This window comes from Megalobrama amblycephala, linkage group LG19 (genome assembly GCF_018812025.1).
Source record: "Megalobrama amblycephala isolate DHTTF-2021 linkage group LG19, ASM1881202v1, whole genome shotgun sequence".
NCBI lineage: Eukaryota > Metazoa > Chordata > Actinopteri > Cypriniformes > Xenocyprididae > Megalobrama > Megalobrama amblycephala.
In genome coordinates, this window is record NC_063062.1 from 38,635,440 (window position 1) to 38,659,297 (window position 23,858).

Genomic DNA, 23,858 nt, shown 5'->3' on the forward strand with positions numbered 1-23,858 from the left:
CTTTCAGCCGTCGACCTCCAGAGGTCCAGTGCCCCCTCCCTCCCCCGTGCACCGCCGTTCACCCATTCCCCGGCCTCGTGTACCAGATGAAGATGACATGGTATCAGAGACCACTGACAGCACCATGGTCATCCGCATGACTCCCCGCATTGAGGGAGAGGAGATCCTTTCCGTGGAGGTCGGTCCTGGAGAGGGGGTGGAAGTTGAGGAGGAAGAGCCGAAAACTTAATGTCTTAGTGAGAGAAAGGAAGAGGGCAAGGACAGAGCAGAGTAGGGATAGAAAGCCTGAAGAAAAGCCCATTGCATAAAACCCTTGTCATGCTTTCTATATTAGTGTGTTGGTGAAATTCCTACACATGCTTTTCAGCCAGGTCATGCCAAACATGTTTTCAAGACTCTTGTAGAACCCTTTTGGAGAACCTCTAGGTACCTATTCAAAAAGGACAGTTCCCTAAGGAACCCATAACTCAACAAGAACTCTAAGGGCTGTCAATGGTTCTTCTAGTAACCTCATCATAAGACATTTTTGAGGCATATTGGCAGTGATACACGATATCTGAAGCACTTCCATTTGCATAGAGGTTCTCGAGAGGTGAAAAATATAAAATTTTTACAACCACACTGCTGTCAAAATAATATTATATGAAGGTGAATTGCATCTGGGGAGTATTCCAGAAAGACGGGTAAACTTACTGTCATTAAAACCCTAAACTCTTTGTTGATTAATCCTTACTCAGTAATCGGTTCCAGGAGTAAGTTCAGTCAAATCAAAGTATGTTCACTGTAAACACACAAAAACATTTTCAACAGGAGTCACCAAGGAAATGGACGCTTAAAGAAGCACTCTTTATGCTGCTTTCACACCATGTCGTACTAACCGTAAGCTCGAAATGACAACACGTGATGTTCTATTCAGAGCTGTTCACGTCCTCAGACTATGAATTATGTGTTTCTATAGCGACACTGTCAACATCTAAATTAATCTGCAGCGGTCAGGTGGTACACCAGTCACGTGATACAAGTAGGAGCTCTCAGAAAATTCCCATTTTACAAGCTGTAATTACGAGTTCTACAAGGACGTTATTTGCTTTTTTACAAGTTGAAATCTCGAAATTATGGTAAATTCAGCATGCCGTGAATGCACCTTCACTTATCCTTCTTCTTTTGTTTATTGGCAATTTACATTCTTAGTGCATATCTCCATCTACTGAGCAGTTGTGCAATCATTTTTTATGATCATGTTCTAAAGCCCAAAGTATACTTCTTTTTTTTACGTGTGCGCGCACAGTCGAACACACAGCTTTGCAAAGTATACTTCATTTGACTCGTATGCATACACAGGCGTTTTGAGTAATCTCTCGCCATGATTTACAACCCATGTGAATATCTTTCATGCTAGAGTTGTAAAAATAAGGGTACTTTCTAACCTCTTCGCACAATCTGTCCCCTATGTAGGCCTCCATTGTCACTGTAGCTTGCATGCGTTCCGTTCTGTTCTGTTTATGCAGTTTTTCTTCGACTACCTTGTGAATCGACGCCCCCAGGGCACGGTTGACACCTTGTGGATAAACTAATTACTGCAAAAAAATTAAATGCGCATGTGTGACCTGCGCGTACTACAAGTACGGATACAAAACTCCAGCGGTCCGCGTACAGTACGCGCATAGTCTTCTGATGACGAAATTCACGTCACATGCACTGTATGCTGACCCTCGCGTATTCATAAAAAATGAAGTATACTTTGGGCTTAATCTATAATTAGTTTTTTGTTACTGTAAACAAGAATTATATTGTTATTTAAAGCTAAATTTCTGAATTAAAAAAGAAAGACTGATTGAACAAAAAAACTGCTTGCAAAGATAATATGGCTATATGAGTTTGTTTAGTCACATATGTATTTATCTTTTATATTTTTATTAATATTATTATAGAAAACCTTTTAAATGCAGCTCCACGATGTGTGAGATGAGAATAAAACAGAGTAAAATTAGAGTTATAAAATAAAATAGAATAAACAATGCTTTATGTTATAATAGTGCTTTATAATTTTTCATATCTATATAATACAATATAATGTGAAATCTGTCATGCTCACTGAAGCCGCATCAATAAGGCACAAATGCGTTCAATACCTCTGAAGTAAACTAACGCTGGAATATAACCTGCACCAGCTACTTACATACCCTCTAAGTTACCTCAGTTTTTGGAATCGAAAGTTTATATGTTAACTTATCTGCAAACTTACCCGGGTATGTGGCATAACCTGCTTTCTGGAATACACCCCCCATAACATTACTCAGACTCTCCTCCAAACTGCCATTGGTCAGATAAACGGATAGCCCCGCCTCAAACTCTCTCCATTGGTTGAGGCAGTGTTGCTGTGTGAGTAATGTTTTGAAAGCTCCACAGTGTTTACATTTGTGTGGAATGAACCTGTTTGCTCACCTGTCGGTGTATATTAAGGTGAGATAGCTAAAAGTATTTCAACATGGGAAAAATGACACACATCACCTTTTACTTCCCTTTAAGGACTGTGATAGATGTTTAGGACTCAAGGGCCATTAGGGTCAGCAGAACTCCCTGTGTAATGGAAAGTAATCTTGACTATTTTCCACAGCACATGCTGCTCTAACTCCAATACTGCCTGCTGCTCTGCATCTCATTCCAACATCCTGTCTGTTATTGCCTTAGCGGATTCCCTCTGTACACATGCTCTTGTGCACACATTTACACAATGACCTTGTACAGTTATGTCTAGTCAAACTATATATATATATATATATGTTAAATATATAATTCACCAAAAAATGAAAATCCTGACATCATTTATTCAACCTCATGTCGTTTCAAACCTGTTTGACTTTCTTTCCTTTGTGGAACATTAAAGTAGTTTAAAATATTTTAATGTATAACAACATTAAAATATTTTGAGCAATGGAAATCAGTGTTTTGTTTTTCTTTTTGTTTTGTTCTTACATACAATGGAAGTCAATGGTCACCAAAAGTGTTTGGGTGAGTGAATGATGGCAGAATTGTCATTTTTTAGGAAACTATCCCATTAAAATGATCCCATTATCCCATTAATTTCTGTCTAGTCACATTAAATACACATTAACATTGAATGAGCTGTGGTGTTACAAAGTGATGTTGTGCTACATTACCATGTAAAGGGGATTTTCATGCTTTATTGAATATAACTGTTACATTTCTATTATTAGGCGAGTCTATATAGCTGAACAAATTTGTTATGGTCTCTCTCAAAAGACTTGTGAAAGTCACATGCTGAAAATACCCTGCTGAGATTTCCGTGTGCTTTGATATGTACTACGAGTACTAATCAATTATGAATGATTTTTTAGTGTTTCCAGGTCAGTTCATGCTGAACTACTAGTGTGAATAGACACCAAAGAATCTATAAATGGAAATTTACAGCATACTTTTAATTGTATTTTTTGAGAATCCTTCATTTGTGTCTCAGAAAGCCCTAATTTCTTTGTAAGAGGCTGAAGAATGGGCAGGAATTAGGTTGATTGCATGTAATGGGTGGTCTATTTTTGTATACAGAAACATAAGCGAAATTGCCTGAGCCCTGTGACGGGACCCACTAATTACTCTTACATTGCTTTTTGGTCCTTGGAGATGGGGACAACCCATAAAGATTTTGTACCGGGCGCTGTTACTTTAAACTGATAAAACCTGGAAGTATGTGGGAAAAATCAAAAGTGATTTCTTGTAAAACAGGTCTAAATGCTCCTGGAAATCACTTATCCAAGTCAGACACTGACTCTGACTTACACACTGACAGGAAGAGCACAGGAAGAATGAGGATTTTTTTTCATTGTTCCTTTCTTGCTCCGCAAGACCAGAGGCAGGAAATATAAAGGCGGGAATCTGAGGGACAATCCTGGGTTTGTTAAGTGACTGCTGAACAACGAGGTCCACACTTTACAGCAGCATGCAGGAACTGTTAAAGGGATAGTTACCCAAAAAATGAAAATTCTGTCATCATTTACTCACGCTTTACTCAGTGGAGTGCAAGAGAACATATTTTGGAGAATATATCAGTGTTTTTAACCATACAATCAAAATCAGTGCGATCCAATGTTGTTTTGGACCCTTTTTATATTCATTATATGGACAAAAACAGTTGAAACATTCTTCAAAATATTGGACAAAAGTCAAACAGGTTTGGAACGACATGTTGGGTGAACTCTTCCTTTAAAGGGTTAGTTCACCCAAAAATGAAATTTCTGTCATTTATTACTTACCCTCATAACGTTCCACACCCGTAAGATCTTTGTTAATCTTCGGAACACAAATTAAGATATTTTTGTTGAAATCCGATGGCTCAGTGAGGCCTAGGGAGCAATGTCACTCCTCTCTCAAGATCCATAAAGATACTAAAAACATATTTAAATCGGTTTGTGTGAGTACAGTGGTTCAATATTAATATTATAAAGCGACGATAATATTTTTGGTGCGCCAAAAAAACAAAATAACGACTTATTTAGTGATGGCCGATTTCAAAACACTGCTTCATGAAGATTCGGAGCATAAATTAATCAGTGTATCGAATCATGATTCAGATCGCGTGACTTTGGCGCTCCGAATAGCAGATTCGATACACTGATTCATTTGTGCTCCGAATCTTCATGAAGCAGTGTTTTGAAATCGGCCATCACTAAATAAGTCGCTATTTTGTTTTATTGGCGCACCAAAAATATTCTCGTCGCTTTATTATATTAATATTGAACCACTATACTCACAATAAATGACAGAAATTTCATTTTTGGGTGAACTAACCCTTTAAGATCTTTCTTAGAATGTGTCAGCTCAATGAACTGCAAAAAATAAATCAATACTAAGGGTTAAACTCTTGAATATAACTTAATAATTTTCCATATTTTTGAAAATATGTTTATCTTAGAGCTTAAACTGCTTCCTTTGTTAATTGAATACCCTTTTTTTCATTGAAAAATATGGAAAATGTTACAAATCATTTTAAAAATGTTTTTTAAAACATTTTGAAATCACTCAAATTTGGGTTGTTTTCAAGTTTAAATAAGACTGGAGTTTGAAATCTCAGATTTTTTTTACAGTCTCAAACTTATAGACTCTATGCATTGTATAATGCATTGTATATTTGTTTAGGAGTCTATAATGTAAAAGCACAAGCTTCTTATTAAAAATGGTGTCCAGCAACATGCCTCTTTAAAATGCATCCACAAACATGTTGTGTAAAATGATTTTGAGAACATCTTTGAACACTTGTAGCTTTTAAATAAAAGACATTTATCTTACCTACAGTGACAGTTTTTGTAGTAGGGTGTCTTTTTAACATCAGGAGGGCTGACTGAGAGTTTGAGTTAATGAGGACTGAAGTGGCCTCTAGTCTCTAATAGGATGGGAAACGCGTTCATTTTTCCTGCATGAACAGGAGGAGCGTTTGCGTCACTGCAGTCAGCTGTGTGCGCGCGTCTCGTGCTGCATGTTTCACTCAGGCGTGTTTATCTTCACTTCACGAGACACTACTAAACTTTCAGCTCTTCAGACCTTGCGACTGAACACTGCTTTTTCGACAAGAGTGGAATAAAACTTGAAGGAAACGGTTTAAGGAGGAAACGGGGCGGAGGAAGAAGGAGTTTGGCGTGCTGGCCTGAGACGTAAGCACATTCTTTCACTTATATTTCGCACATGCTTCATACTTTATTGTTCTTATGAGGTATTAAAGCACATATGTAGTGAAACCATGGCGACTTTATACAATAAGATAAAGACAAGTGCAACTGTCGCGGTTTTAGCCAATTCTGTTTTTTTTTTTTTTTCGCCAGTGCTGTCAGTCCTGCAAACTCATTTAATAAAGTAAATATAAGTTGCAGAACATCCTGAATCATGAACTAAACATCCTGTTTCTCAGTTTAAAATCAAAATTGCGTTTTGTCAAAAGAGCGGCGGTGAATGTCTTGAGGGGAAGCGGTGTCTTCTCTAGTCTAAACTGTTATTATTACCTCTATACGCGCCTAAGCCTTGAAATATAAGCTACACTGTGTTTTCATCTAACAACTGTTTAACTGGTAAATTACGGTTTATACAGCAGTATTTTGGGTGTATCAAAGCTCCGGGTGTGCCCGATACAAATGCAGCGGATGTTCACTGAACTAGTCATCATGTCAGTTTGGAAAAGTCATATCAGTTGACTTTTCAGTAGTTTAGACTGACTTATAAAAAAGGTCGTGAAATGCTTCTAGGACTGCTTTAATGTCTTTGGTTAGTTAGTTAGTGGCTCAAGTCGTTGATTAAACACGATCAAGTTGAGTGTGAACGCTGTTCTGACAGCGCGTACCGCGTAAAAACGGTCCAGTTGTTTGTGTCCAGTGGACAGTTCACCCAAAAAGGAAAATTTGGACATGTACTCATAATATTCGGAAACCATAAGATGGCTTTGTGTGAGAAACCGGTCAAAATGTAACTTATTCACTCATCTGACCCCACTTTAACTCTGTAAGAGACTGAGACAGTTTTCTTGCAACTTTGAGTTTATATCTCACAATTCTTGCAATTCTGATGAAAAAAAAGCGATTATATAAGCCTACGTTAGACTTGCAAGATATTATGGAAGCTTGTTTCGACCCACTGAATAAAAAAGGTATAATTTTGACTTTATCTCGCAATTCTGACTTTTTATCTCAAAATTGCGCGATATGAACTCACAGTTGCGAGTTAAAGTCAGAATTGTGTGATACATGCAATTCTGACTTTTTTTCCCCTCAAAATTGCATGATATAATCTTGCAATTGCAAGTTATAAAGTTAGAATTGTGAGTTGTAAATTCAGAATTGTGAGAGATAAACACTATTCTGAGGAAAAACACACTTTATAATCCACTGATGGGTCAAGATAACATTGAGATTCCCCTGAAAACTTTGTGCAAATATTTGTATACTTACTGCACTTAAAATGCATTGCACGTGTAATGTCATTGCATTAGATTACAAAATATTAAATATTTATGCGCAGCTTGACAATGAAGTATGGTTCCAAATGATAATCCATCTGAAAGCACTGCGAGTTTGAGTCGCTTATAATGTACATTTGAAAAAGCAACACGCATCAAACATCTTTCCAGACATGAGAAGTATTTATTAAAGGTGCCGTAGAACGTCTTTTTAAAAGATGTAATATAAGTCTAGGGTGTCCCTTGAATGTGTCTGTGAAGTTTCAGCTCAAAATACCCCATAGATTTTTTTTTTATTAATTTTTTTAACTACCTATTTTGGGGCATCATTAAATATGCACCGATTTAGGCTGCGGCCCCTTTAAATCTCTCGTTCCCCGCCCACGGAGCTCGCGCTTGCCTTAAACAGCATAAACAAAGTTCACACTAGTGTTGCACGATATACCGGTACTAGAAAGGTATCGCGATACCCTGCTTTTAAAAACGGTCCGGTTCTTCATTTTATTAGTACCGGTACTTTGAGTGCCAGCTGTATTTCCTAAAGTGCGACAGCAGGGGGCAGTGTGCGTGCAGCGCGCTGCTTCTAAGGTACATTGGGTTCGTGTTTATTCCTCTCAACTTGCTCTACGGCTTTTATGGTGACGGAACGAGAGGTATGGTTGCAAATCCAGGTGCTCTTGCAGACCGTAATTGTTGAGAAAGCAGATGCACAAAGCGAAATATGGCATTATTTTGCTTACAATGCCGACAGCCAGGGCAAGCCCACGGACACCACAAAGCCCGTCTGCAAAAGATGTTACAAAATAACGCAAGCGAAGGGAGACAAAAGCATCTTGCCGTCAAACATCCCGATTTGTACAAAGAATTTAAAGAGCGACAGGTTAGTGCGATACCAGCATTATGTTTATGCTCTCAAACATTAAATTAGTGTTTTTTTTATTTATTTTACTCGTGCAAGCAGATCTCCGCAAAGAGGTGTATTATTGAGTCTTAGTTTAATAAGTGATATCTGTTTGCAAAAATAAAATTAATTTAAAAATATATAAATATGTGAAGGGTATATACAGTTATTTTAAACCAATTTATGCTTTAATAACATTGCTCCAATTATTTACAGTAATATAATTTTTACAATCATCTTACTGTCAAAAACACCTAAATGTATAAAAAAAAAAAGCAAAAAAGTGTAACAGCAAATCATTTACAATTTTGAGCATGAAAATAATAAAAAAAATATATATATATTAAATCTAACTCTAACTTCACGGCAATGAAGCTCAAATCCAGAATTATCAGCCTGCACACTGCTGTTTCCTGCTGTTTTAGGTTTTTGCCATAGTATCGTTTAAGTATCGGTATCGTGATATTAAAAGTTGGGTATTGTATCGAAGTCAAAATTTTGGTATCGTGACAACACTAGTTCACACAGCTAATATAACCCTCAAAATGGATCTTTACAAAGTGTTCGTCATGCAACATCTCTAATCGCGTAAGTATGGTATTTATTTGGATGATTACATTTGATTCTGAATGAGTTTGATAGTATGCTCCGTGGCTAAAGCTAACATTACACACTGTTGGAGAGATTTACAAAGAATGAAGTTGTTCATGAATTATACAGACAAGTGTTTAAAAAATGAAAATAGCGACAGTCTTGTCTCCGTGAATACAGTAGGAAACGATGGTAACTTTAACCACATTTAACAGTACATTAGCAACATGCTAACGAAACATTTAGAAAGACAATTTACAAATATCACTAAAAATATCATGATATCATGGATCATGTCAGTTATTATTGCTCCATCTGCCATTTTTCGCTGTTGTTCTTGCTTGTATACCTAGTCTGATGACATCCAGACGTCCTGCCCTTGTCTAATGCTTGAACATGAGCTGGCATATGCAAATATTGGGGGCGTACACCCCGACTGTTACGTAACAGTCAGTGTTATGTTGAGATTCACCTGTTCATCGGAGGTCTTTTAAACAAATGAGATTTACACAAGATGGAGGAAACAATGGTGTTTGAGACTCACTGTATATAATTTCCATGTACTGAACTCTTGTTATTCAACTATGCCAAGATAAATTCAATTTTTAATTCTAGGGCACCTTTAACATCTTGTCCAACAAAAGACAATAAAATGTTTTTACTCCAAACTCACTTCACACATAACTTTATTATTTTTTTTATTCCATAGAGGGGGAAAAAAACAGAATTGTGAAATGTAAATTCAAAATTCTGAGAAGTCAGAATTGCGAGTTTAAATCATTACAGTTACATTTAATGTTTTTTTTAAAACCATGGCGGAAACAAGCTTCCATATGTGGATTCAGAAGATGGAATGTAGCTTGTGCTTTATTTTGAACTTTTTTTATGGTGATTTTGTTGTCAAAAGAACTAGCTGAATGCAATAACGCATCAGTGAATGCCGCTCTACACTGCATGCAATGAAAACAGAAGGCTTTTTCACCGTCTTGCGCCATGAGCAGCTTTTTTTTAAGCAAGGTTCATCATATTCAGAGACCAATGAAACAATCTATGATAGAGATCCATAACTGCCATTAACTGAGCACTTTGACAGTTAGAATCCATAAGTTTTCCATGTTTGATAGGGTGTGATACTGAGTGCATAGACGTGTTGGGCCGCCTTGTCCAGTTTGTATTCTATCATTCATGAATATGCCCTTAAGTACATTCCTCAGCGAGGAGTCAGTGAGAAAAGTCTATGGCACTGACGCTTTTCATCCTAGAGCTGTGTGTGGCACTTGTTTGCTGTCAAAATGGATGCCTGTCATGTCTTGTCTTCCTCAGGCAAACCAAGCTGACCAAGTAATTCCTATACTGCTGTTGTGTGGAGTGAAACGTACTCAGAAGCCATAGTGTGATTTTGTTGATTTAAGAATGATTTATTGTCAGTCTGAATCAAAATCATTTTAAAAGGCATATCTACTAATTGCAAATGAATAAAAAGATCATGGAAAGACATAATTCATCAAAAGTGTGAGATTAACTGTTTAGCTTTTTTGCAGTTCACTTGTGATGTGCCACAAATTATGTTCCATGCATATTCTGTTAATATGAGCTCAGAAATGGCATGTATAATAAAACAAATGACAAAAATGTTGTTTAAAATAGTTTACTTTTAGATTGAGAATAACACTGCATACTTCAGGACACTGCTGTCACTGCTTGACAGCAACAAGTTATTATTGCATGACGTTGCATTTAAAATGACAGTTTTTAAGAAAGTAATGAGTGACATCACTCGTGGTATCACTTTAATTTTGTTTAGTCATATAATTAAGGAATATCCTGTGTTACATAGTACCATAATTTTCTTTTCTCTAATTATACATTAGTTAAACTGGGTAAACAACTGAACTCCCTGAGACACCGTCACACCCCTCTGTATACCGGCAATACAAGGAAGACTTCATGTTACATAATTACTATGAATCACTGTCCTCTATCCAGGAAACCAGCTCAGACCAACAGATGGCGCTGCGCTCCATGGTCTCTCTGCATTAATGGGCCTGTTTCCTCAATAGGCCAAAGACAGATGCAAAGCCTTTTTTGTGGATACAGATATTCTTTAGTGGCATTGATGGTTCCATATAGAACCTTTTAAAGGATTAGCTCACTTCAGAATGAAAATTTCCTGATCATTTACTCACCCCCATGTCATCCAAGATGTTAATGTCTGTCTTTGTTCAGTCAAAAAGAAATTATGGTTTTTTGAGGAAAACATTCCCGGATTTTTCTCCATATAGTGGACTTCACTGGGGTTCAACGGGTTGAAGGTCCAAATGTCAGTTTCAGTGCAGCTTCAAAGAGCTCTACACAATCCCAGACGAGGAATAAGGGTCTTATCTAGTGAAACGATCGGTCATTTTCTAAAAAAATAAATAAATTATATACTTTTTAACCACAAATGCTTGTCTTGCACTGCTCATGTTGGAAAGGTCACGCATGACTTAGGTGGAAGTACCGAGGTAGAGTGAAAAACTCCAATTTCTCCTCCAACTTCAAAATTGTCCGACATTCACTTTGTAAATGCTTGCGCGTTACTTCCGCTTACATCACGTGTGACCTTTCCAACGTGATTACGTAATGCGTGGTGTATCTGTATGTAAATTTGAATTCTGAAGTGAACTAATCCTTTAACATCCATGGAAGCTTTTCAATGCACAAAATGTTCTTCATACAGAAAAAGGTTCTTAAGATTATAAAATGTTCTTCACACTAAGAAAAAATGGTTGTTTTAATAACTGTTCACTGAAAGGTTCTTTGGGGAACCAAAAATCATTCCTCTAAAAAAAATGACCCTTTTGGAACCTTTTTCAAAGTCACAATGAAATCAAAATTGACAATCCTTTTTCCTTTTTTTAATGGAATATTGCAGTGTTTATTACAGTGCTTCCCACACATAGACTTTACTTGGGCGGGCCGCCCACGTATAATAACGGCCGCCCAAGTATATTTGGAGACACATTTTTGCTTTTATTATTTTTATCCTCTTATACTTTTATATCCGCGCAAGATTATGAAACCATGCGCGATCGATTAACTAGTCGTTTCATAGCTGCTCGTTACGTGTGCGTCAGAACTGTTTACTCCCGCTGACATTCCCGCAGGCGCTACATTTTGCAAAGTCACTAGGCGGCGCTGTTGCATGTTCTACAAGCTTGCGCAACAGCACTTCAGTCTGCTTCAAAGTGATTCTCAATCAATGAAAAGCGCAGATTTATGCCAAGCGATTGCTAATGAACTCAAGTTGATGAATTATTACAATGTCTACTTTATGGCCTTTATATAAAATGTTTTAGACGATTGTAAGAATCTGAAGGATCAGCCTGCAATACAGACATTTCAAAATAAGAGTACCTGTGTATTTCGGGCTTGTTTATAATTAAAAGTCGCACGCTAAGTTTTTTCTTTTTCTTTTGGGCATTATTGGTATTTTGGTTACACAATAAATTGTATTTAATTTAATTTCCATTTAATTCATAGTAAAATTATTGTAGTCTCCCCCACAGGAAGAAAAGACTAAGAACATTATTTGACACATATTATTCATTTTATAAATTTTACTAGTAAAATTTGTGTCCCATTCTCTGAGAGAGACACTATATGACAGCAAGGAGAACATAGGAAAAGGTGACCCATTTAAATGCTGTAATTTTGCATAATATTAGTATGTAATTAAATGTAATATGCTATGTAATTAAAATTAATTTCAATAAATAAAAATACTGTTAAAAATCACACATTATTTGTTTGTCACACGTAGTAGACCATTTTTGTGCCGTGAGTAATAGGAGGATTTTTCGCCCGGCTACCACCGCAAGTATATTTCAAACCTGTGGGAAGCACTGTATTATAAATGTTTTATTCGTGGAGCAGCTTGTCACTCACATGAATGCAACCAATAGCAAACTACAACAATCCACCCATCCAATCAATTCCAAAATCAAGTCCTGCCCTACATTTTTTTTTTTTTTTTTTTTTTTTTTTCTTGTTCGAGAAGCCATTTCACTCAGATGTATTTGTCACAATAGGAATGAAAATTCAACTTCTGTTTCATGTCGACTTTAAGAGTGCAAGTTACTTTGGTCTAAAACATAAAATAATGCTGTTCTTATTCTTATTTTAGGATGCATAGTTTTAACAGCTTGTTCTGGTTGAAGCATTGATTTATTTCCTTTCTTTTGGTATTCTCTGGCAGTCCCTGGGCAGAAGTAAACTTTGCTGGGTGCTTCTGTAAAAAAAAGAGCAATGTGTTCAACAGATGTCAGACACCCAGAACATGGCTGTCTCACCACATGTATACGCCTGGAGACTCTGACTCACTCATGAGGTCACTGCTCATTGGCAGTAGGTTGGGTAAAACCTGTTTCCACGGTTTAACTTTTCATGGTTTACACTTATCCTGATTTTTCTGACCCGTGCTGCCAAGACCAGTATTCTCCGAAGAAACCAGTTCCTTGAAAATGTTTGAGCTCAAAACGTTTCTCTGACAAGACGATAAAAGTTGAGGCATTGCATCATACATTAGTGGACATTTACCTGTAATTTTGAGGTTTCCCACCCTTTTCTGCTAGTCTGTAATTTCCTCCTGAAATAGCACACACTGAGGCCATTTTGTGTCAGCAATACTAAATTCATTGCTGTGTGGAGATGAGACTCACAGAGAGGTTGTACAAGTCTCTGCTGACTTTCCCTTTCTGAACTCACTGTCTCGTTGCATTAATTGTGAAGGGCTTGAATGAGAGCAGTGGCAGCTGTCAGCTTTTCCTAATCCCACTGCTCACTTTGCTGTAATTTTTCTGTTCTAAGCTGCTTAACTGAGGTGGTCGTGTTCGGCTTAGCCTCTAAACTTGAAGTTGCATACCTGTGTGTTTACGTAGCACCTGCACACACACTTTTTATAATTCATTGATGGATCAAGATAACATTGAGATTCCACTGAAAGTTTTGTGCAAATATTTGTCTTTCGTGTTTTTCTTTGGAACTAGATCTACAGTTGCACCAAAAAGTATTTGTATACTTTCTGCACTTAAAAATGCGTATGTAATTTCACTGCATTAGATTACAAAATATTAAACCAAATTGCATTTATTTTAAAAAAGATAGCATAAGCATACCTTTATAGCATTACCTTTATTAGCAAAACATTTCACACAATTTTTTAGATAAAAAAACAAAAAAAAACAATAGATACGTATTGGTCAAAATGAAGACAGAGGTGTTGTGACACTTTCTAGTTGTTGAATATTTGTTAAAGGGGTCATGACATGAGAAATCAAATTTATCTTGGCATATAAGAGGTCTTTGTATCATTACATCCTGCAAGTTCCATTACTTAAAATAGTGCTGCACAATTTATCACGATATGAAAAATAACATTTAACTTAAATGCGATTCTTAGTGCCATTATGAAATTGCAAAGGCTGTGATTACACTTTTTTTTTTTTTATGCCCAGCTTGTCAGTGAAGTATTGCTCCAAATGCTAATCCATCTGAAAGCACTTTCCAGACATGAGAAGCATTTATTAACATCTTTTCCAACAAAAGACATTTAATAACATGTTTTTACTCCAAATTCACTTCATAATGACAGTTGAGCGTCCTTCTGTGAGATGATGTGGCTTCTTACACAGAATAAGGCAGTCATGTGTTTATTAGTCATGTTTAATCAATCAAAGCGTTTCAATCTTCTGTTTATTCAGGTAAAGCGATGTGATGCATATTATCTTCTTCTGTGGCAGGGCATATTTAGAGTTTCTGCGCGAGAGCACCCTCTGGCTTTCAGATGCATTTACTACTGATCACAGAGCCGTACAGCTCTGACAAGCTGTGCGTAAAATAATCGCAGCCTTTGCCAAATCTTGTGTAGTTTAATCACGATAAATCATGCAGCCCTAACTTAAAACATCCTTGTCATTTATATAATCAAGCTGTAAAAGCTTTGTTTGAATATGAGGTGGCATGTGACATCACGGGGGCACAATCATTTGATTAAGACTGCCTCTGAAACAAGACAACAACACCTACTTTTACATCATCGCATTGTTGTCCCCAATCACTAATGAGCAGCGAGTGGATCTAAAGTAGGCATAGTTGTTTACAATAAGATTGTGATAATAACAAGATTGCGATGCCATGCAGATGTTATGCAGTTCCTGGCTGTGGAAAAACATAAGCTGCAGATCGGATCCCAATGTCAGAGAAAAATGGATTGAGTTTATTTGTAACGAACGTCGTAGTCACGTCAGTAGTTGCATGTTTGTACTGTACATTTTACCAGTGACTGTTTTGAAAACAAGTTGCATTACAATACTGGCTTTGCCCAAAAACTTTTGTTCGAAGATCAGGAATCAACTGTTCTGGAATCAGCAAAGACCCCACAAACTGTAAGTAATGCATTTCATTTTTAAACTGGTAATGACAGTAAAATTCATAATGAATAATCCTAGTAATTTTACTTCAAAGAATGCTCTCTTTATAATGGCTGAAGCTGTCAATCATGCAGCACGAGCTTATCTGGACATTTGCCGTTAAAACTCCCATTATAGTGACGCTCTTACACTACATAATGAATCTCTTACTGTATTTACATCGTGTTTGCATTGTTAGTTACGGTAAGAGTGCAGAAATTGCATTGCAATGACGAGATCACTGCATTCACGCGATCAACAGACTCATCTTCTCAATGCTCATCACTGCAACCTTCCACGTGATAGGAATAGATCTAAATATAATGCAATAATCAACATTTCTCACAATTTCTCGATAGCTGTAATAGTAAAAATGTAGTAAAAGTATTCGAAAGGATTCCACATGTAATACTTATTTCATTTGCAAAGATGTCAGCCAATCACAGCAGTGGGTGTTTACACTGAAGTCTCACAGCAGACACGCCCCTTCAAACAGAGCGTCAAATCAGAGGGCTAAAATAGCCATTTATTTCTAAATTATGACAATTATTTGATGTAAAAATCATATTAACGTAAGAGTACCTCAGGAAACATTAGAAAATAATTTTAAAAAATCATTGTTTATGTGATGATCTACACCTGCTAGGACACCTGCGTGATCTTGATAACTATATACAACATCAGTTGGTTAAATGTCTATGCAGAAATGACAAATTAAAAGTTAGTTCTGAGGAAAGGTCTAGCACTTGGTTTGATATTTCATAATGTAAATATAATATTGGTAGCATTTTTAATAACTCACCCAAGTATGAACATTGACATCATTTACTCACCATCATGATGTTCCAAACCCATATGACTTACTTTCTTAGAACTCAAAAGGAGAAATTCTGAAGCATGCACCAACCTTTCTTTTCTACGCAATTACAATGAATGGAGAGACTGAAGCCTTCAAGCTTCAAAAAGAATACGGAGGAAGGAAATTCATACATGTTTGGAACAACATTGTTGAGCCCATTTGTTTATACACTGCCTTACACTGATATCCACTTTGTTGGATTTGTATTGTTTTATTTTACGCTGAGTCATAGCAGCACTGGAGTCTTTGTTTATTGACCTGTCATATAATTTCATGTTTATTGCCTTTTTATCAGCTTAACTCACATATCACATAACAACATGCATAACACCAGTGAATGGCATTTGGAATCTTGGAAAGTTAAAGTACAACATGACATGACATTTTAGATCATGAACAATTAAAATGACTCCACGATCTGACTTTAAAGAAATAACATAGTACCGCGCTACAGTGCATTTTATTAGTTGCAGTTCTGGTGCACAATTTTAGTCATTGCCTCTGTCCCAACATACTGTACAACGCAACATACATTCACATCACGTTAACGCAGAAGTAGTGTTATCGGATGTGTACCAGTGTATTGGATCCGTGCATTCTGCCTTAAAGTGACAGCAGCCTTATAAACCTGCTGCATTAATGTTAATCAAATAACAAAAGACAGAGAAAATCACTCACTACTCTTCACTGAATAACTGTAGTTTTAATAATAATCAGTGTATATATAATTTATACAGTGAAGTCTGTTTTATTTTTACACTTATTCAATTTCTTGATTGAATATTACTGTTAAACGCCTACTGTGAAAAATAATAAAGCACTGTTTATTTCATCTTTATATTATATTGTATTTGTAATGTGCATCTTTGTTCTTATTTTTAAAGGGTCATGAAACCCCAAAACACTTTTTTTGAGATGTAAACAGATATGTATAGGCTGCACATCATTGAAAACACTAAAGGTACTCCTTAATGTTATTCATAAGTGAAAAAAAGTCATTTTTGCATTTTTCAGAGCGATTTCTGTCTTCCTGTTTGAAAAGCTGAGTCGGAGCAACGTCACAAAATCTGACGTCACTGTGTACTTTCGAACATGCTGACGTAAATTCTCGACATATATATTCATGACATAAAGCTCATTCAATCCAATCACTGCACTGTAGTATGCATACGATTATAATTGCAGTATTATGCATGAGGAAGTATCACTTCTCTCGCCTCGGTCTCTTGTCATTCAGAGACGTATCGTTGGTGTTTGTTTCCTCAGTGCTACAACACAATGTGTTTTCCTGCTACGCGACCAGAGCAGAGGTTTGTGTGCATGTGGATTGTTTTGCTGTAATCTACCAGCACAAATGGGAAATATGTTCACGTGAGATCGCTTTACAGCAGAGAATTCAAATGTCACAAAAGTGCGGCTCATTCTCCTCTGCCTGCTCTAGCTGCGTTCAAATACGCAAGCCGTAGGCTGTTTCCCTCAGCACAGTAAGCACGTGTGTTGTTTGTATTTTGCTCGCGATGCGGTCAGAACTGGAGTTTGAATATGAACACGTGAAAAATACGACTGTTATGATATACACACGGAGCGCGCATATGCTTGGTTTCAGCGCGGAGCTCCGCGATGAGTTTAATAACACTAGCCACGTGGCACATAGCTCATACAGAATAAAGTATCCGTGTTTAAAGTTTTTATTTCACACATTCTCCCCCACCAAACATTAACCAGCACGGTGTATGCACAGATATTTCATCAAGTCTTCTTCAAATGAATTATATGTGCAAACTGGACACTGATACAGTGGTGTAGCCTATCTGAACGCGATGACACGATTATTCTAAAAGACTGATTTTGAGACTGCAGTGCTCGTAAATGTAATCAAAGTAGCCTATTATTAGCCCTATTAAATATTCTTTCACATTTCTCCCTTGTGCTTGGGAGTTTGTTGTCATTCTCTCCGTGCTCATATATTAATATTCATTATTCTGTATAATGAGTGTGTTGTATGTCTGTGCTTCATTGGTTGTTCTCTCCCCTCTTCCCCTCCCTCTACACTCCCACTTTTCCAGAGCTTTACACGCCCATTTTCACAGACTTTTTGAAACTCAGAAGTGTGAACGACCAGGGTAAAACAGGGGGGGTTTCATGACCCTTTAATAACAAAGATAAAAAAACGCCTCCCCTACTTTGGCCTAAATTGTCTGTCATTCTTTTTTTCTTTTATATTTTGTTACCTTTAAGGCTACATTTTTAAAATAGTTTGAAATTAGTTTGTCTGTCCTGCTCAGTCACTTGCAAAATAATAAAACCAACTGGAAAGAATCTTGATAAAATCGTGATTTTCCTGAGAAAAAAAAAAAGTGGTATAATATTTTTGCCATATCGCCCACCCCTATTTTAAACTATATAGATATATATTAGTGTTGAAAAAAATATTGATATTTCAGTATCGATACACTGATACCAGCTGCGTGTTCTCACTCTCTCTTCTCTCCGATGGCGAATTGACACATGCCTCCTCTCACTCACTCATTTCATTCGCTCCGGTTGAATAGTGCTTGTATTGTGCACAATTTTAGTCATTACCGCAGCACCAAAAGCGCACACCACTGATCTATATGAGTGCGCTCTCATAAAGCCGCTTCTCAAACAGCTCACCAGTACCAAATTGACTTCTTTTTCATGGCTTATTGTGCTTAAATGGTCAAATACATTAAAAAAATAAATAAAAAATTGTCAATGTCCGTCTTGCTGAATATTCAGTAGGGGTGTAAAGATTTATCGCAGTACGATATTTCGCGATGCAAATATGTTATGATATGTATCGTAGAGTGATGGCGATACTTTTACGATATGACGGTAGTCTAATCTTATTGGTTGAGCTGCCGACGTGACCTACTCTGCAACATGGAGGTGGCAGTTAGAGACGGGTTGTCACCGCATATTAAGGGGGTGTGTCAATCAGCTCTCTAGTTCAGTTTTTCGCGCACACATCGAATCTTGCAAGCAGGTTTAAACGTTTCTCGCATCAGTCTCTTGCTTGGTCGCGTGAGAAAAGTCGTGACTTTCTTTCACCGCAGTGCAACAGCTGTGCTCACAGAAAAGCAAAAGATGCTTGCGATGCTTTGCTTTAAGAATTTCCTCGGCGCCGTTCACATATTGCGTCTTTTCCACGTGCAAGTCAGTTATTTCAAATGTAGCCACGCGGCAGACGCGCTCATAATGGGAGCAACGTGGTCACGACGCGCATGCGGTGCGTTTTTCCAGGCGCATCGAGATGAACAATCATAGCTGTACAGCTGTCTCATCTCCATAAATATATCTCATAGTAAAGCTAATGCAAGGGCTATAAATCATTTATCCTTTGCTGAAATTTCCTGATCCTCTTAGAGAGCGCAGTTCATGGTTGCATAGCAACAACCGACGCCACAGGAGCGCAAGCGCTTTGGAAATAAGGAGAAGCGGTGCGGCCGCGCCTTCCACGCATTTTTAGATGCAATATGAACGGCCCATATTCATAATTCATGTTCATGTTAGATTTAACATTATTTTTCAGTGACAGACAGACCTATTCAGATGTTGATTCGAATACAGAAGGTTTTTATTAAACCTTGAAATGTGATCTTGTATGTACAACAAGGGAAATTATTGAAATTTGTTAATGTTTTTTGAATAAATGTTGTTTGAATTTCAGTTTCATTTTGTTCAAAATATCGTGATACGTATCGTATCGTGAACTCCATATCAGGATACGTACCGTATCGTGACCTGAGCGTATCGTTACACCCCTAATATTCAGATAAATGCTGTCAGTTTTGGAATGTAAATAGTTAAGAGAGAGCTCATGTTGTGTAACAGTATATTGGATCAGTGCATAAGCTCTTAAAGTGACAGCAGCCCAAAGAACAAAAGACAAAAAGAAAATCACTTGCTGCTCTTGACTGAATAACTTATGTAACTTTAATTGTAAGCATTAATCTGTATTTAATTTTTACAATAAAACTATCCAATGTTATTTTACATTTGATTACTTACATTTCTGTATTATTTCTTACTTGAATTGACCCTTCGCCAAGAGTTTGAGATATAATATATATATATAAAATGGAATTGATACAATCCTAATGTACAGTAGTATAGTGTTATGGAGAACACCTCATATAGGTTGTATTTTATTGCAGTTGGTTGGTGAAGTAAGGTGGCCTCACGGTCACCTGTTTCGTGCTTTGTCAACATTTAACTTTATATGGTTCTGGTGGTGCCATATTCTTGGTTTATCATTACTATTTTTCCACTGAAGTATATTGCAGTCCTATCTTTTATAACCCTGATCTGATTGTACCTTTAATTGGTTTGATCAAAAATTGTTCTTTTTGCTCTTATAAAATACTACATTCATCTGCAGTGAGATTTTCAATGTAAAGTTTTACATTATATAGAATTTTTTTTTTTTGTAAAATGTGCTATTTAGTCTGTTGAGCACTAATGGCTGTATTGGTTAATTTGGTTAGAACAGGCATTCTTGTTGATTGTCCTTGGTCTAAAGTATGTGGCAGGCCCCTAAAAAGGTTAATGAACCAGAAGGTCTTTTGTTTGTCTGCACACACACAGTGAACGTGACACAACTTTTTTCCCTGAAGTTTCACCACAAGACTGCAGTGATCTGTTATGACCACAAATCAAAATTCAGCCTTCAGTATTGACACTGTCAGTTCTCACTGTGAGCCTTTCTTTTGGTCGTCCGTTTCCAAGTTATTTTCTATTTATTGTCTCACAGCAGAAGCATGATGGACAGGTTTATAAGACCCAGTTCAACTAGGTCATCTCACCATGGCAACGACCAATCAGGGACCAGCTTCTTTATCCTCAGCGGTGCATTTAAAACATTTTTGAGTTGATTTTCCTTTTTTTGCATAGATGCAAACACAGTTGTTACATCATCAGCTAAGAGACTCTTAGCTGTCTGTACTACAGTGACAGATGGACACTATGAGAAAAGGGAGGGAGAAAGAGTGAAATGCATTTTCTCTCTCAGCAGAGGTGTGGGACTTCACCAGCAACGCAGGAGCAGCCGGGCTGTGACCGTTTGGAGTTTGCCCAGTCATATAGACCACAAGCTGGGATAAAGACTATCAAAACCAGGCATTATGAAAGAAGGAGTGGTTTGACCTGTGAGAGTTTTGTCCCTGCAATCCAACAACTGTAAAAAAACAATAAAACCAATAGTGACGCAAGAGGAGGCGAAGATTTGTTGGATATCAGCTTGTGCCAGTGGTGATTATGACTCTGTTTGGATGAAGAATTTTGTGATTACTCAATCGATCTGATTTCTGTGGAATACACTTGTTATCAAGGTTACCTTTGGAAGTTCTCCAAAGAAGAGGCATGGAGACGTGAAAGATAAGGACCCGAACATTCAGACTTTCTTGATTAGCAAACCATTTACTAATCTATTATTCTGCAAGCGTGTATGTGTTTGCATTGGCGTACATGAGCTTGTTTATCAGGGTGTGTCTTTATAGATGTGCCCAGGTAGGTTAAAATGGCTTTGTGGGGTTTAAAAGCAGGTGTGCATTAGTCGGCCCTCCCTCATCCTCTCTCTAGTGAGATTGGGAGATGTGAGAGGCCATCTCATTTGCTGATCAGATCACGGACAGATTATCAGCCTAAATGAGCATTAGAAGAAGCTCCAAGGCATTGGAATAACACATACTGAACAGTCTTACCATGTAGAATGCGTTTTCCATGTGAATACAACGAAGAACTGGCGAGAAAAGAAGCAAAAAATCAACTATTTTTAGGGGAACTTTATTCCAAACTTTAGACAATTGTTTGGATTTGACAGAAAAGCTCACCATTACAGATGTAAAGTGTTGTAGAGCTGATATCACGACTGTAACTTCAACCAGAAGATTGTGTTCTGTGCTCGCACTGACCCTGAAACAAGATCAGCCGGGATGTCTTTTAATGGTTACTTCATCTCTGTCTCTGACTGAACGTGTTTGTGGACCCATTCGTGACTCTATTAGTCAGCACCACCATGTATGTGCTGTGCACCCTGGTGTTGCTGTCTCTCCACAGCCTGTTTAAGAGACCCAAGGTCCAGGAACCCTCTGAACCCAAAGCAATTGAGGGCCCTGAGCAGCACGGTCAGGATGTAGCCAAACTGGGACGCAAGAAGAGGAACAAGCACCCCTTGCCTGGAAGTTCTGGAGCACTAGAAATCTCAAGAGTCCCTAGACAGCTTGACTTTGAAAGATGCCTGGATGGACCCAGCAGAGCAAGTAAAAGAAGATCTTTTCACCTGGATAACGTGCATGAGAGAAGGAAGAGAGCACAGGTGAGATTGAAAATGGAGATCGGCACGGTTTACTTTGCTGATACATGAAAAAGATCACCATTCAATGAAGTTTATTTAAGGTTATTGTTGTTTTTGACTGACCCGTTCAGGAGCTACTGTCTGCCAGCTACTGCAAAACCTCCATTTGATCCAAAATGCAATTATTTATTAATTGATTTCTTCTCATTATTTATGAGTGTTGTATTATTGATTTGGTGTGTGTGAATTTCCTCCATTGCTGGTGTCATTGCAGAATGTCTAGTCGAGCTATTTTAGCCAACTGGACGCGTTTCAAAATGTCTCATCCAATTGTTTTCAGTAGTTTTGTGCGATCAGTTGTTTCTAGACTAATTCAGAATGTGGAAGACTTGTAAATATCAGTATGTTCTTTTTACAGAGTGTACATGGAGATTTTCGTGTACCTGGAATAATCATTATCATGCTGTCCCGTTTCTAATGTTCTTTGCTGTCTGATGGACTGTTTTAGCAGATAAAATCCTGAGTGGTTATGTAAGCAGTGGGTTAATCAGAGAGCTCCCTGTCCTCTTTAACTGTAATTTAATTCATACGTAATGCACTCAATCTAGTGTTGTTCCCTTCCCTCAATGTTTTTGCTTTCCCTTGTTGGATCAGCAGAAATCTCCCCTTCGTCTAGCGCACGTTTATATAGAAAACAATGGAAAAACAGCACAGTGGAATGCAAAAGACACATTCTCTGTGAAAGTGAACTAGACAGTCGAGACTGCCATGTCCCGTGTGAAATGGTCTTAACGCTAGCTGTGAGCGTGCACATATTTGCGCTGTTATATTTGCACCGGAAAAGTAGATTGCAGCTTTGAAACCGAGCGCATTTGGACGACTACTTTCAAACTGCCTGTCTACAGTGTAGTTGTCAGGAAAACACTAAAACACTTCACCTGTCAATGTCCATACTGTGTAGCTGCCCAAGCCCTGCTTTCGCCTCTGACACGGAGAGCAGATAAGATGACAGAGAGCAGCAAAATGTTGATGACTTTTATTTATATGTAAGCATAATGGGCAGTATATCGCATCACCAAAAATTATCGAGGTCATGTCCATATATAGTCGATATATTGATTATATTACTTGCAGCTATATGGAAAGTTTTGAACAGTAAGTTTTGAACATCTTTGAACAGTAACTGTTTGAAGAGAATCTTGCTCAGCAAGTGTTTTTATGGCTGGATATCAGGAAAACGCATGTGGTTTTATGTCATATATATTTAAAAAGAACTATCACTTGTTGTGTAAAGCTAGCCTGGATGCCAGCCGAACTTAGCCCCGCCCACAACATTTTGAGGTCGGGGAGTTCGGTCTGGACTCGATCCGTAGAGGAGTAATTATGCCCGAACAGAAACTGTTCGGACCAATCACATTGTCAGGGCGATGATTGACAGATTATCACCAGAAACGTAATCAGTCACGTCATCAAAGAGCGCTTAGGGAGTTTGATTGACAAGCGATCTAACCAATCAGAACGCCGCATCCGCTATTTTGTCCGACAAAGCAGTCAGGAGTTAGAAGATTAACATCGGTGGAGTTAAACTTGAAAAATTGTGCATATTGACGTCTTTCCGCGTTTGAAACAACATTAATTCTCATGTTCATTCATGTTTATTTGATGCTATAAATGGACTAGTAGGAAGAGATGATCGGTTTACGAGCCTCTTGAGCTGAGGCGCTACAGCAATCTGTCACGATCATGGTCACAACACATTAAAGAGCCACAAAACGGTTTTTATTGTT

The 23,858-nt window shown here is 37.6% G+C and overlaps 2 protein-coding genes across 5 annotated transcripts in view; both read left to right on the forward strand.

Moving 5' to 3' along the window:
- The window catches only part of cngb1a (cyclic nucleotide gated channel subunit beta 1a), a 117,765-nt gene extending 113,559 nt beyond the window's left edge, over positions 1-4,206 (forward strand). For both annotated transcript variants that reach the window (XM_048168665.1, XM_048168664.1), the window contains one exon: positions 8-4,206. In XM_048168665.1, the coding sequence (XP_048024622.1) occupies positions 8-229 (222 nt within the window). In that variant the 3' untranslated portion in view covers positions 230-4,206. The remainder of the gene's footprint in view (positions 1-7) is intronic.
- A 1,171-nt stretch (positions 4,207-5,377) lies between these two features.
- Positions 5,378-23,858, forward strand: part of kifc3 (kinesin family member C3) — a 55,393-nt gene continuing 36,912 nt past the window's right edge. The window contains exon 1 of one of the 3 annotated variants that reach the window (XM_048168213.1): positions 5,378-5,663. Coding sequence is in view for 2 of the 3 variants with exons in the window: in XM_048168211.1 (XP_048024168.1) it covers positions 21,793-22,092 (300 nt within the window). In the remaining variant the exon portion in view is untranslated. Of the gene's footprint in view, positions 5,664-20,819; positions 22,093-23,858 lie in introns of those variants that run through there. The other 2 variants (XM_048168211.1, XM_048168212.1) reach the window with 2 other exon arrangements.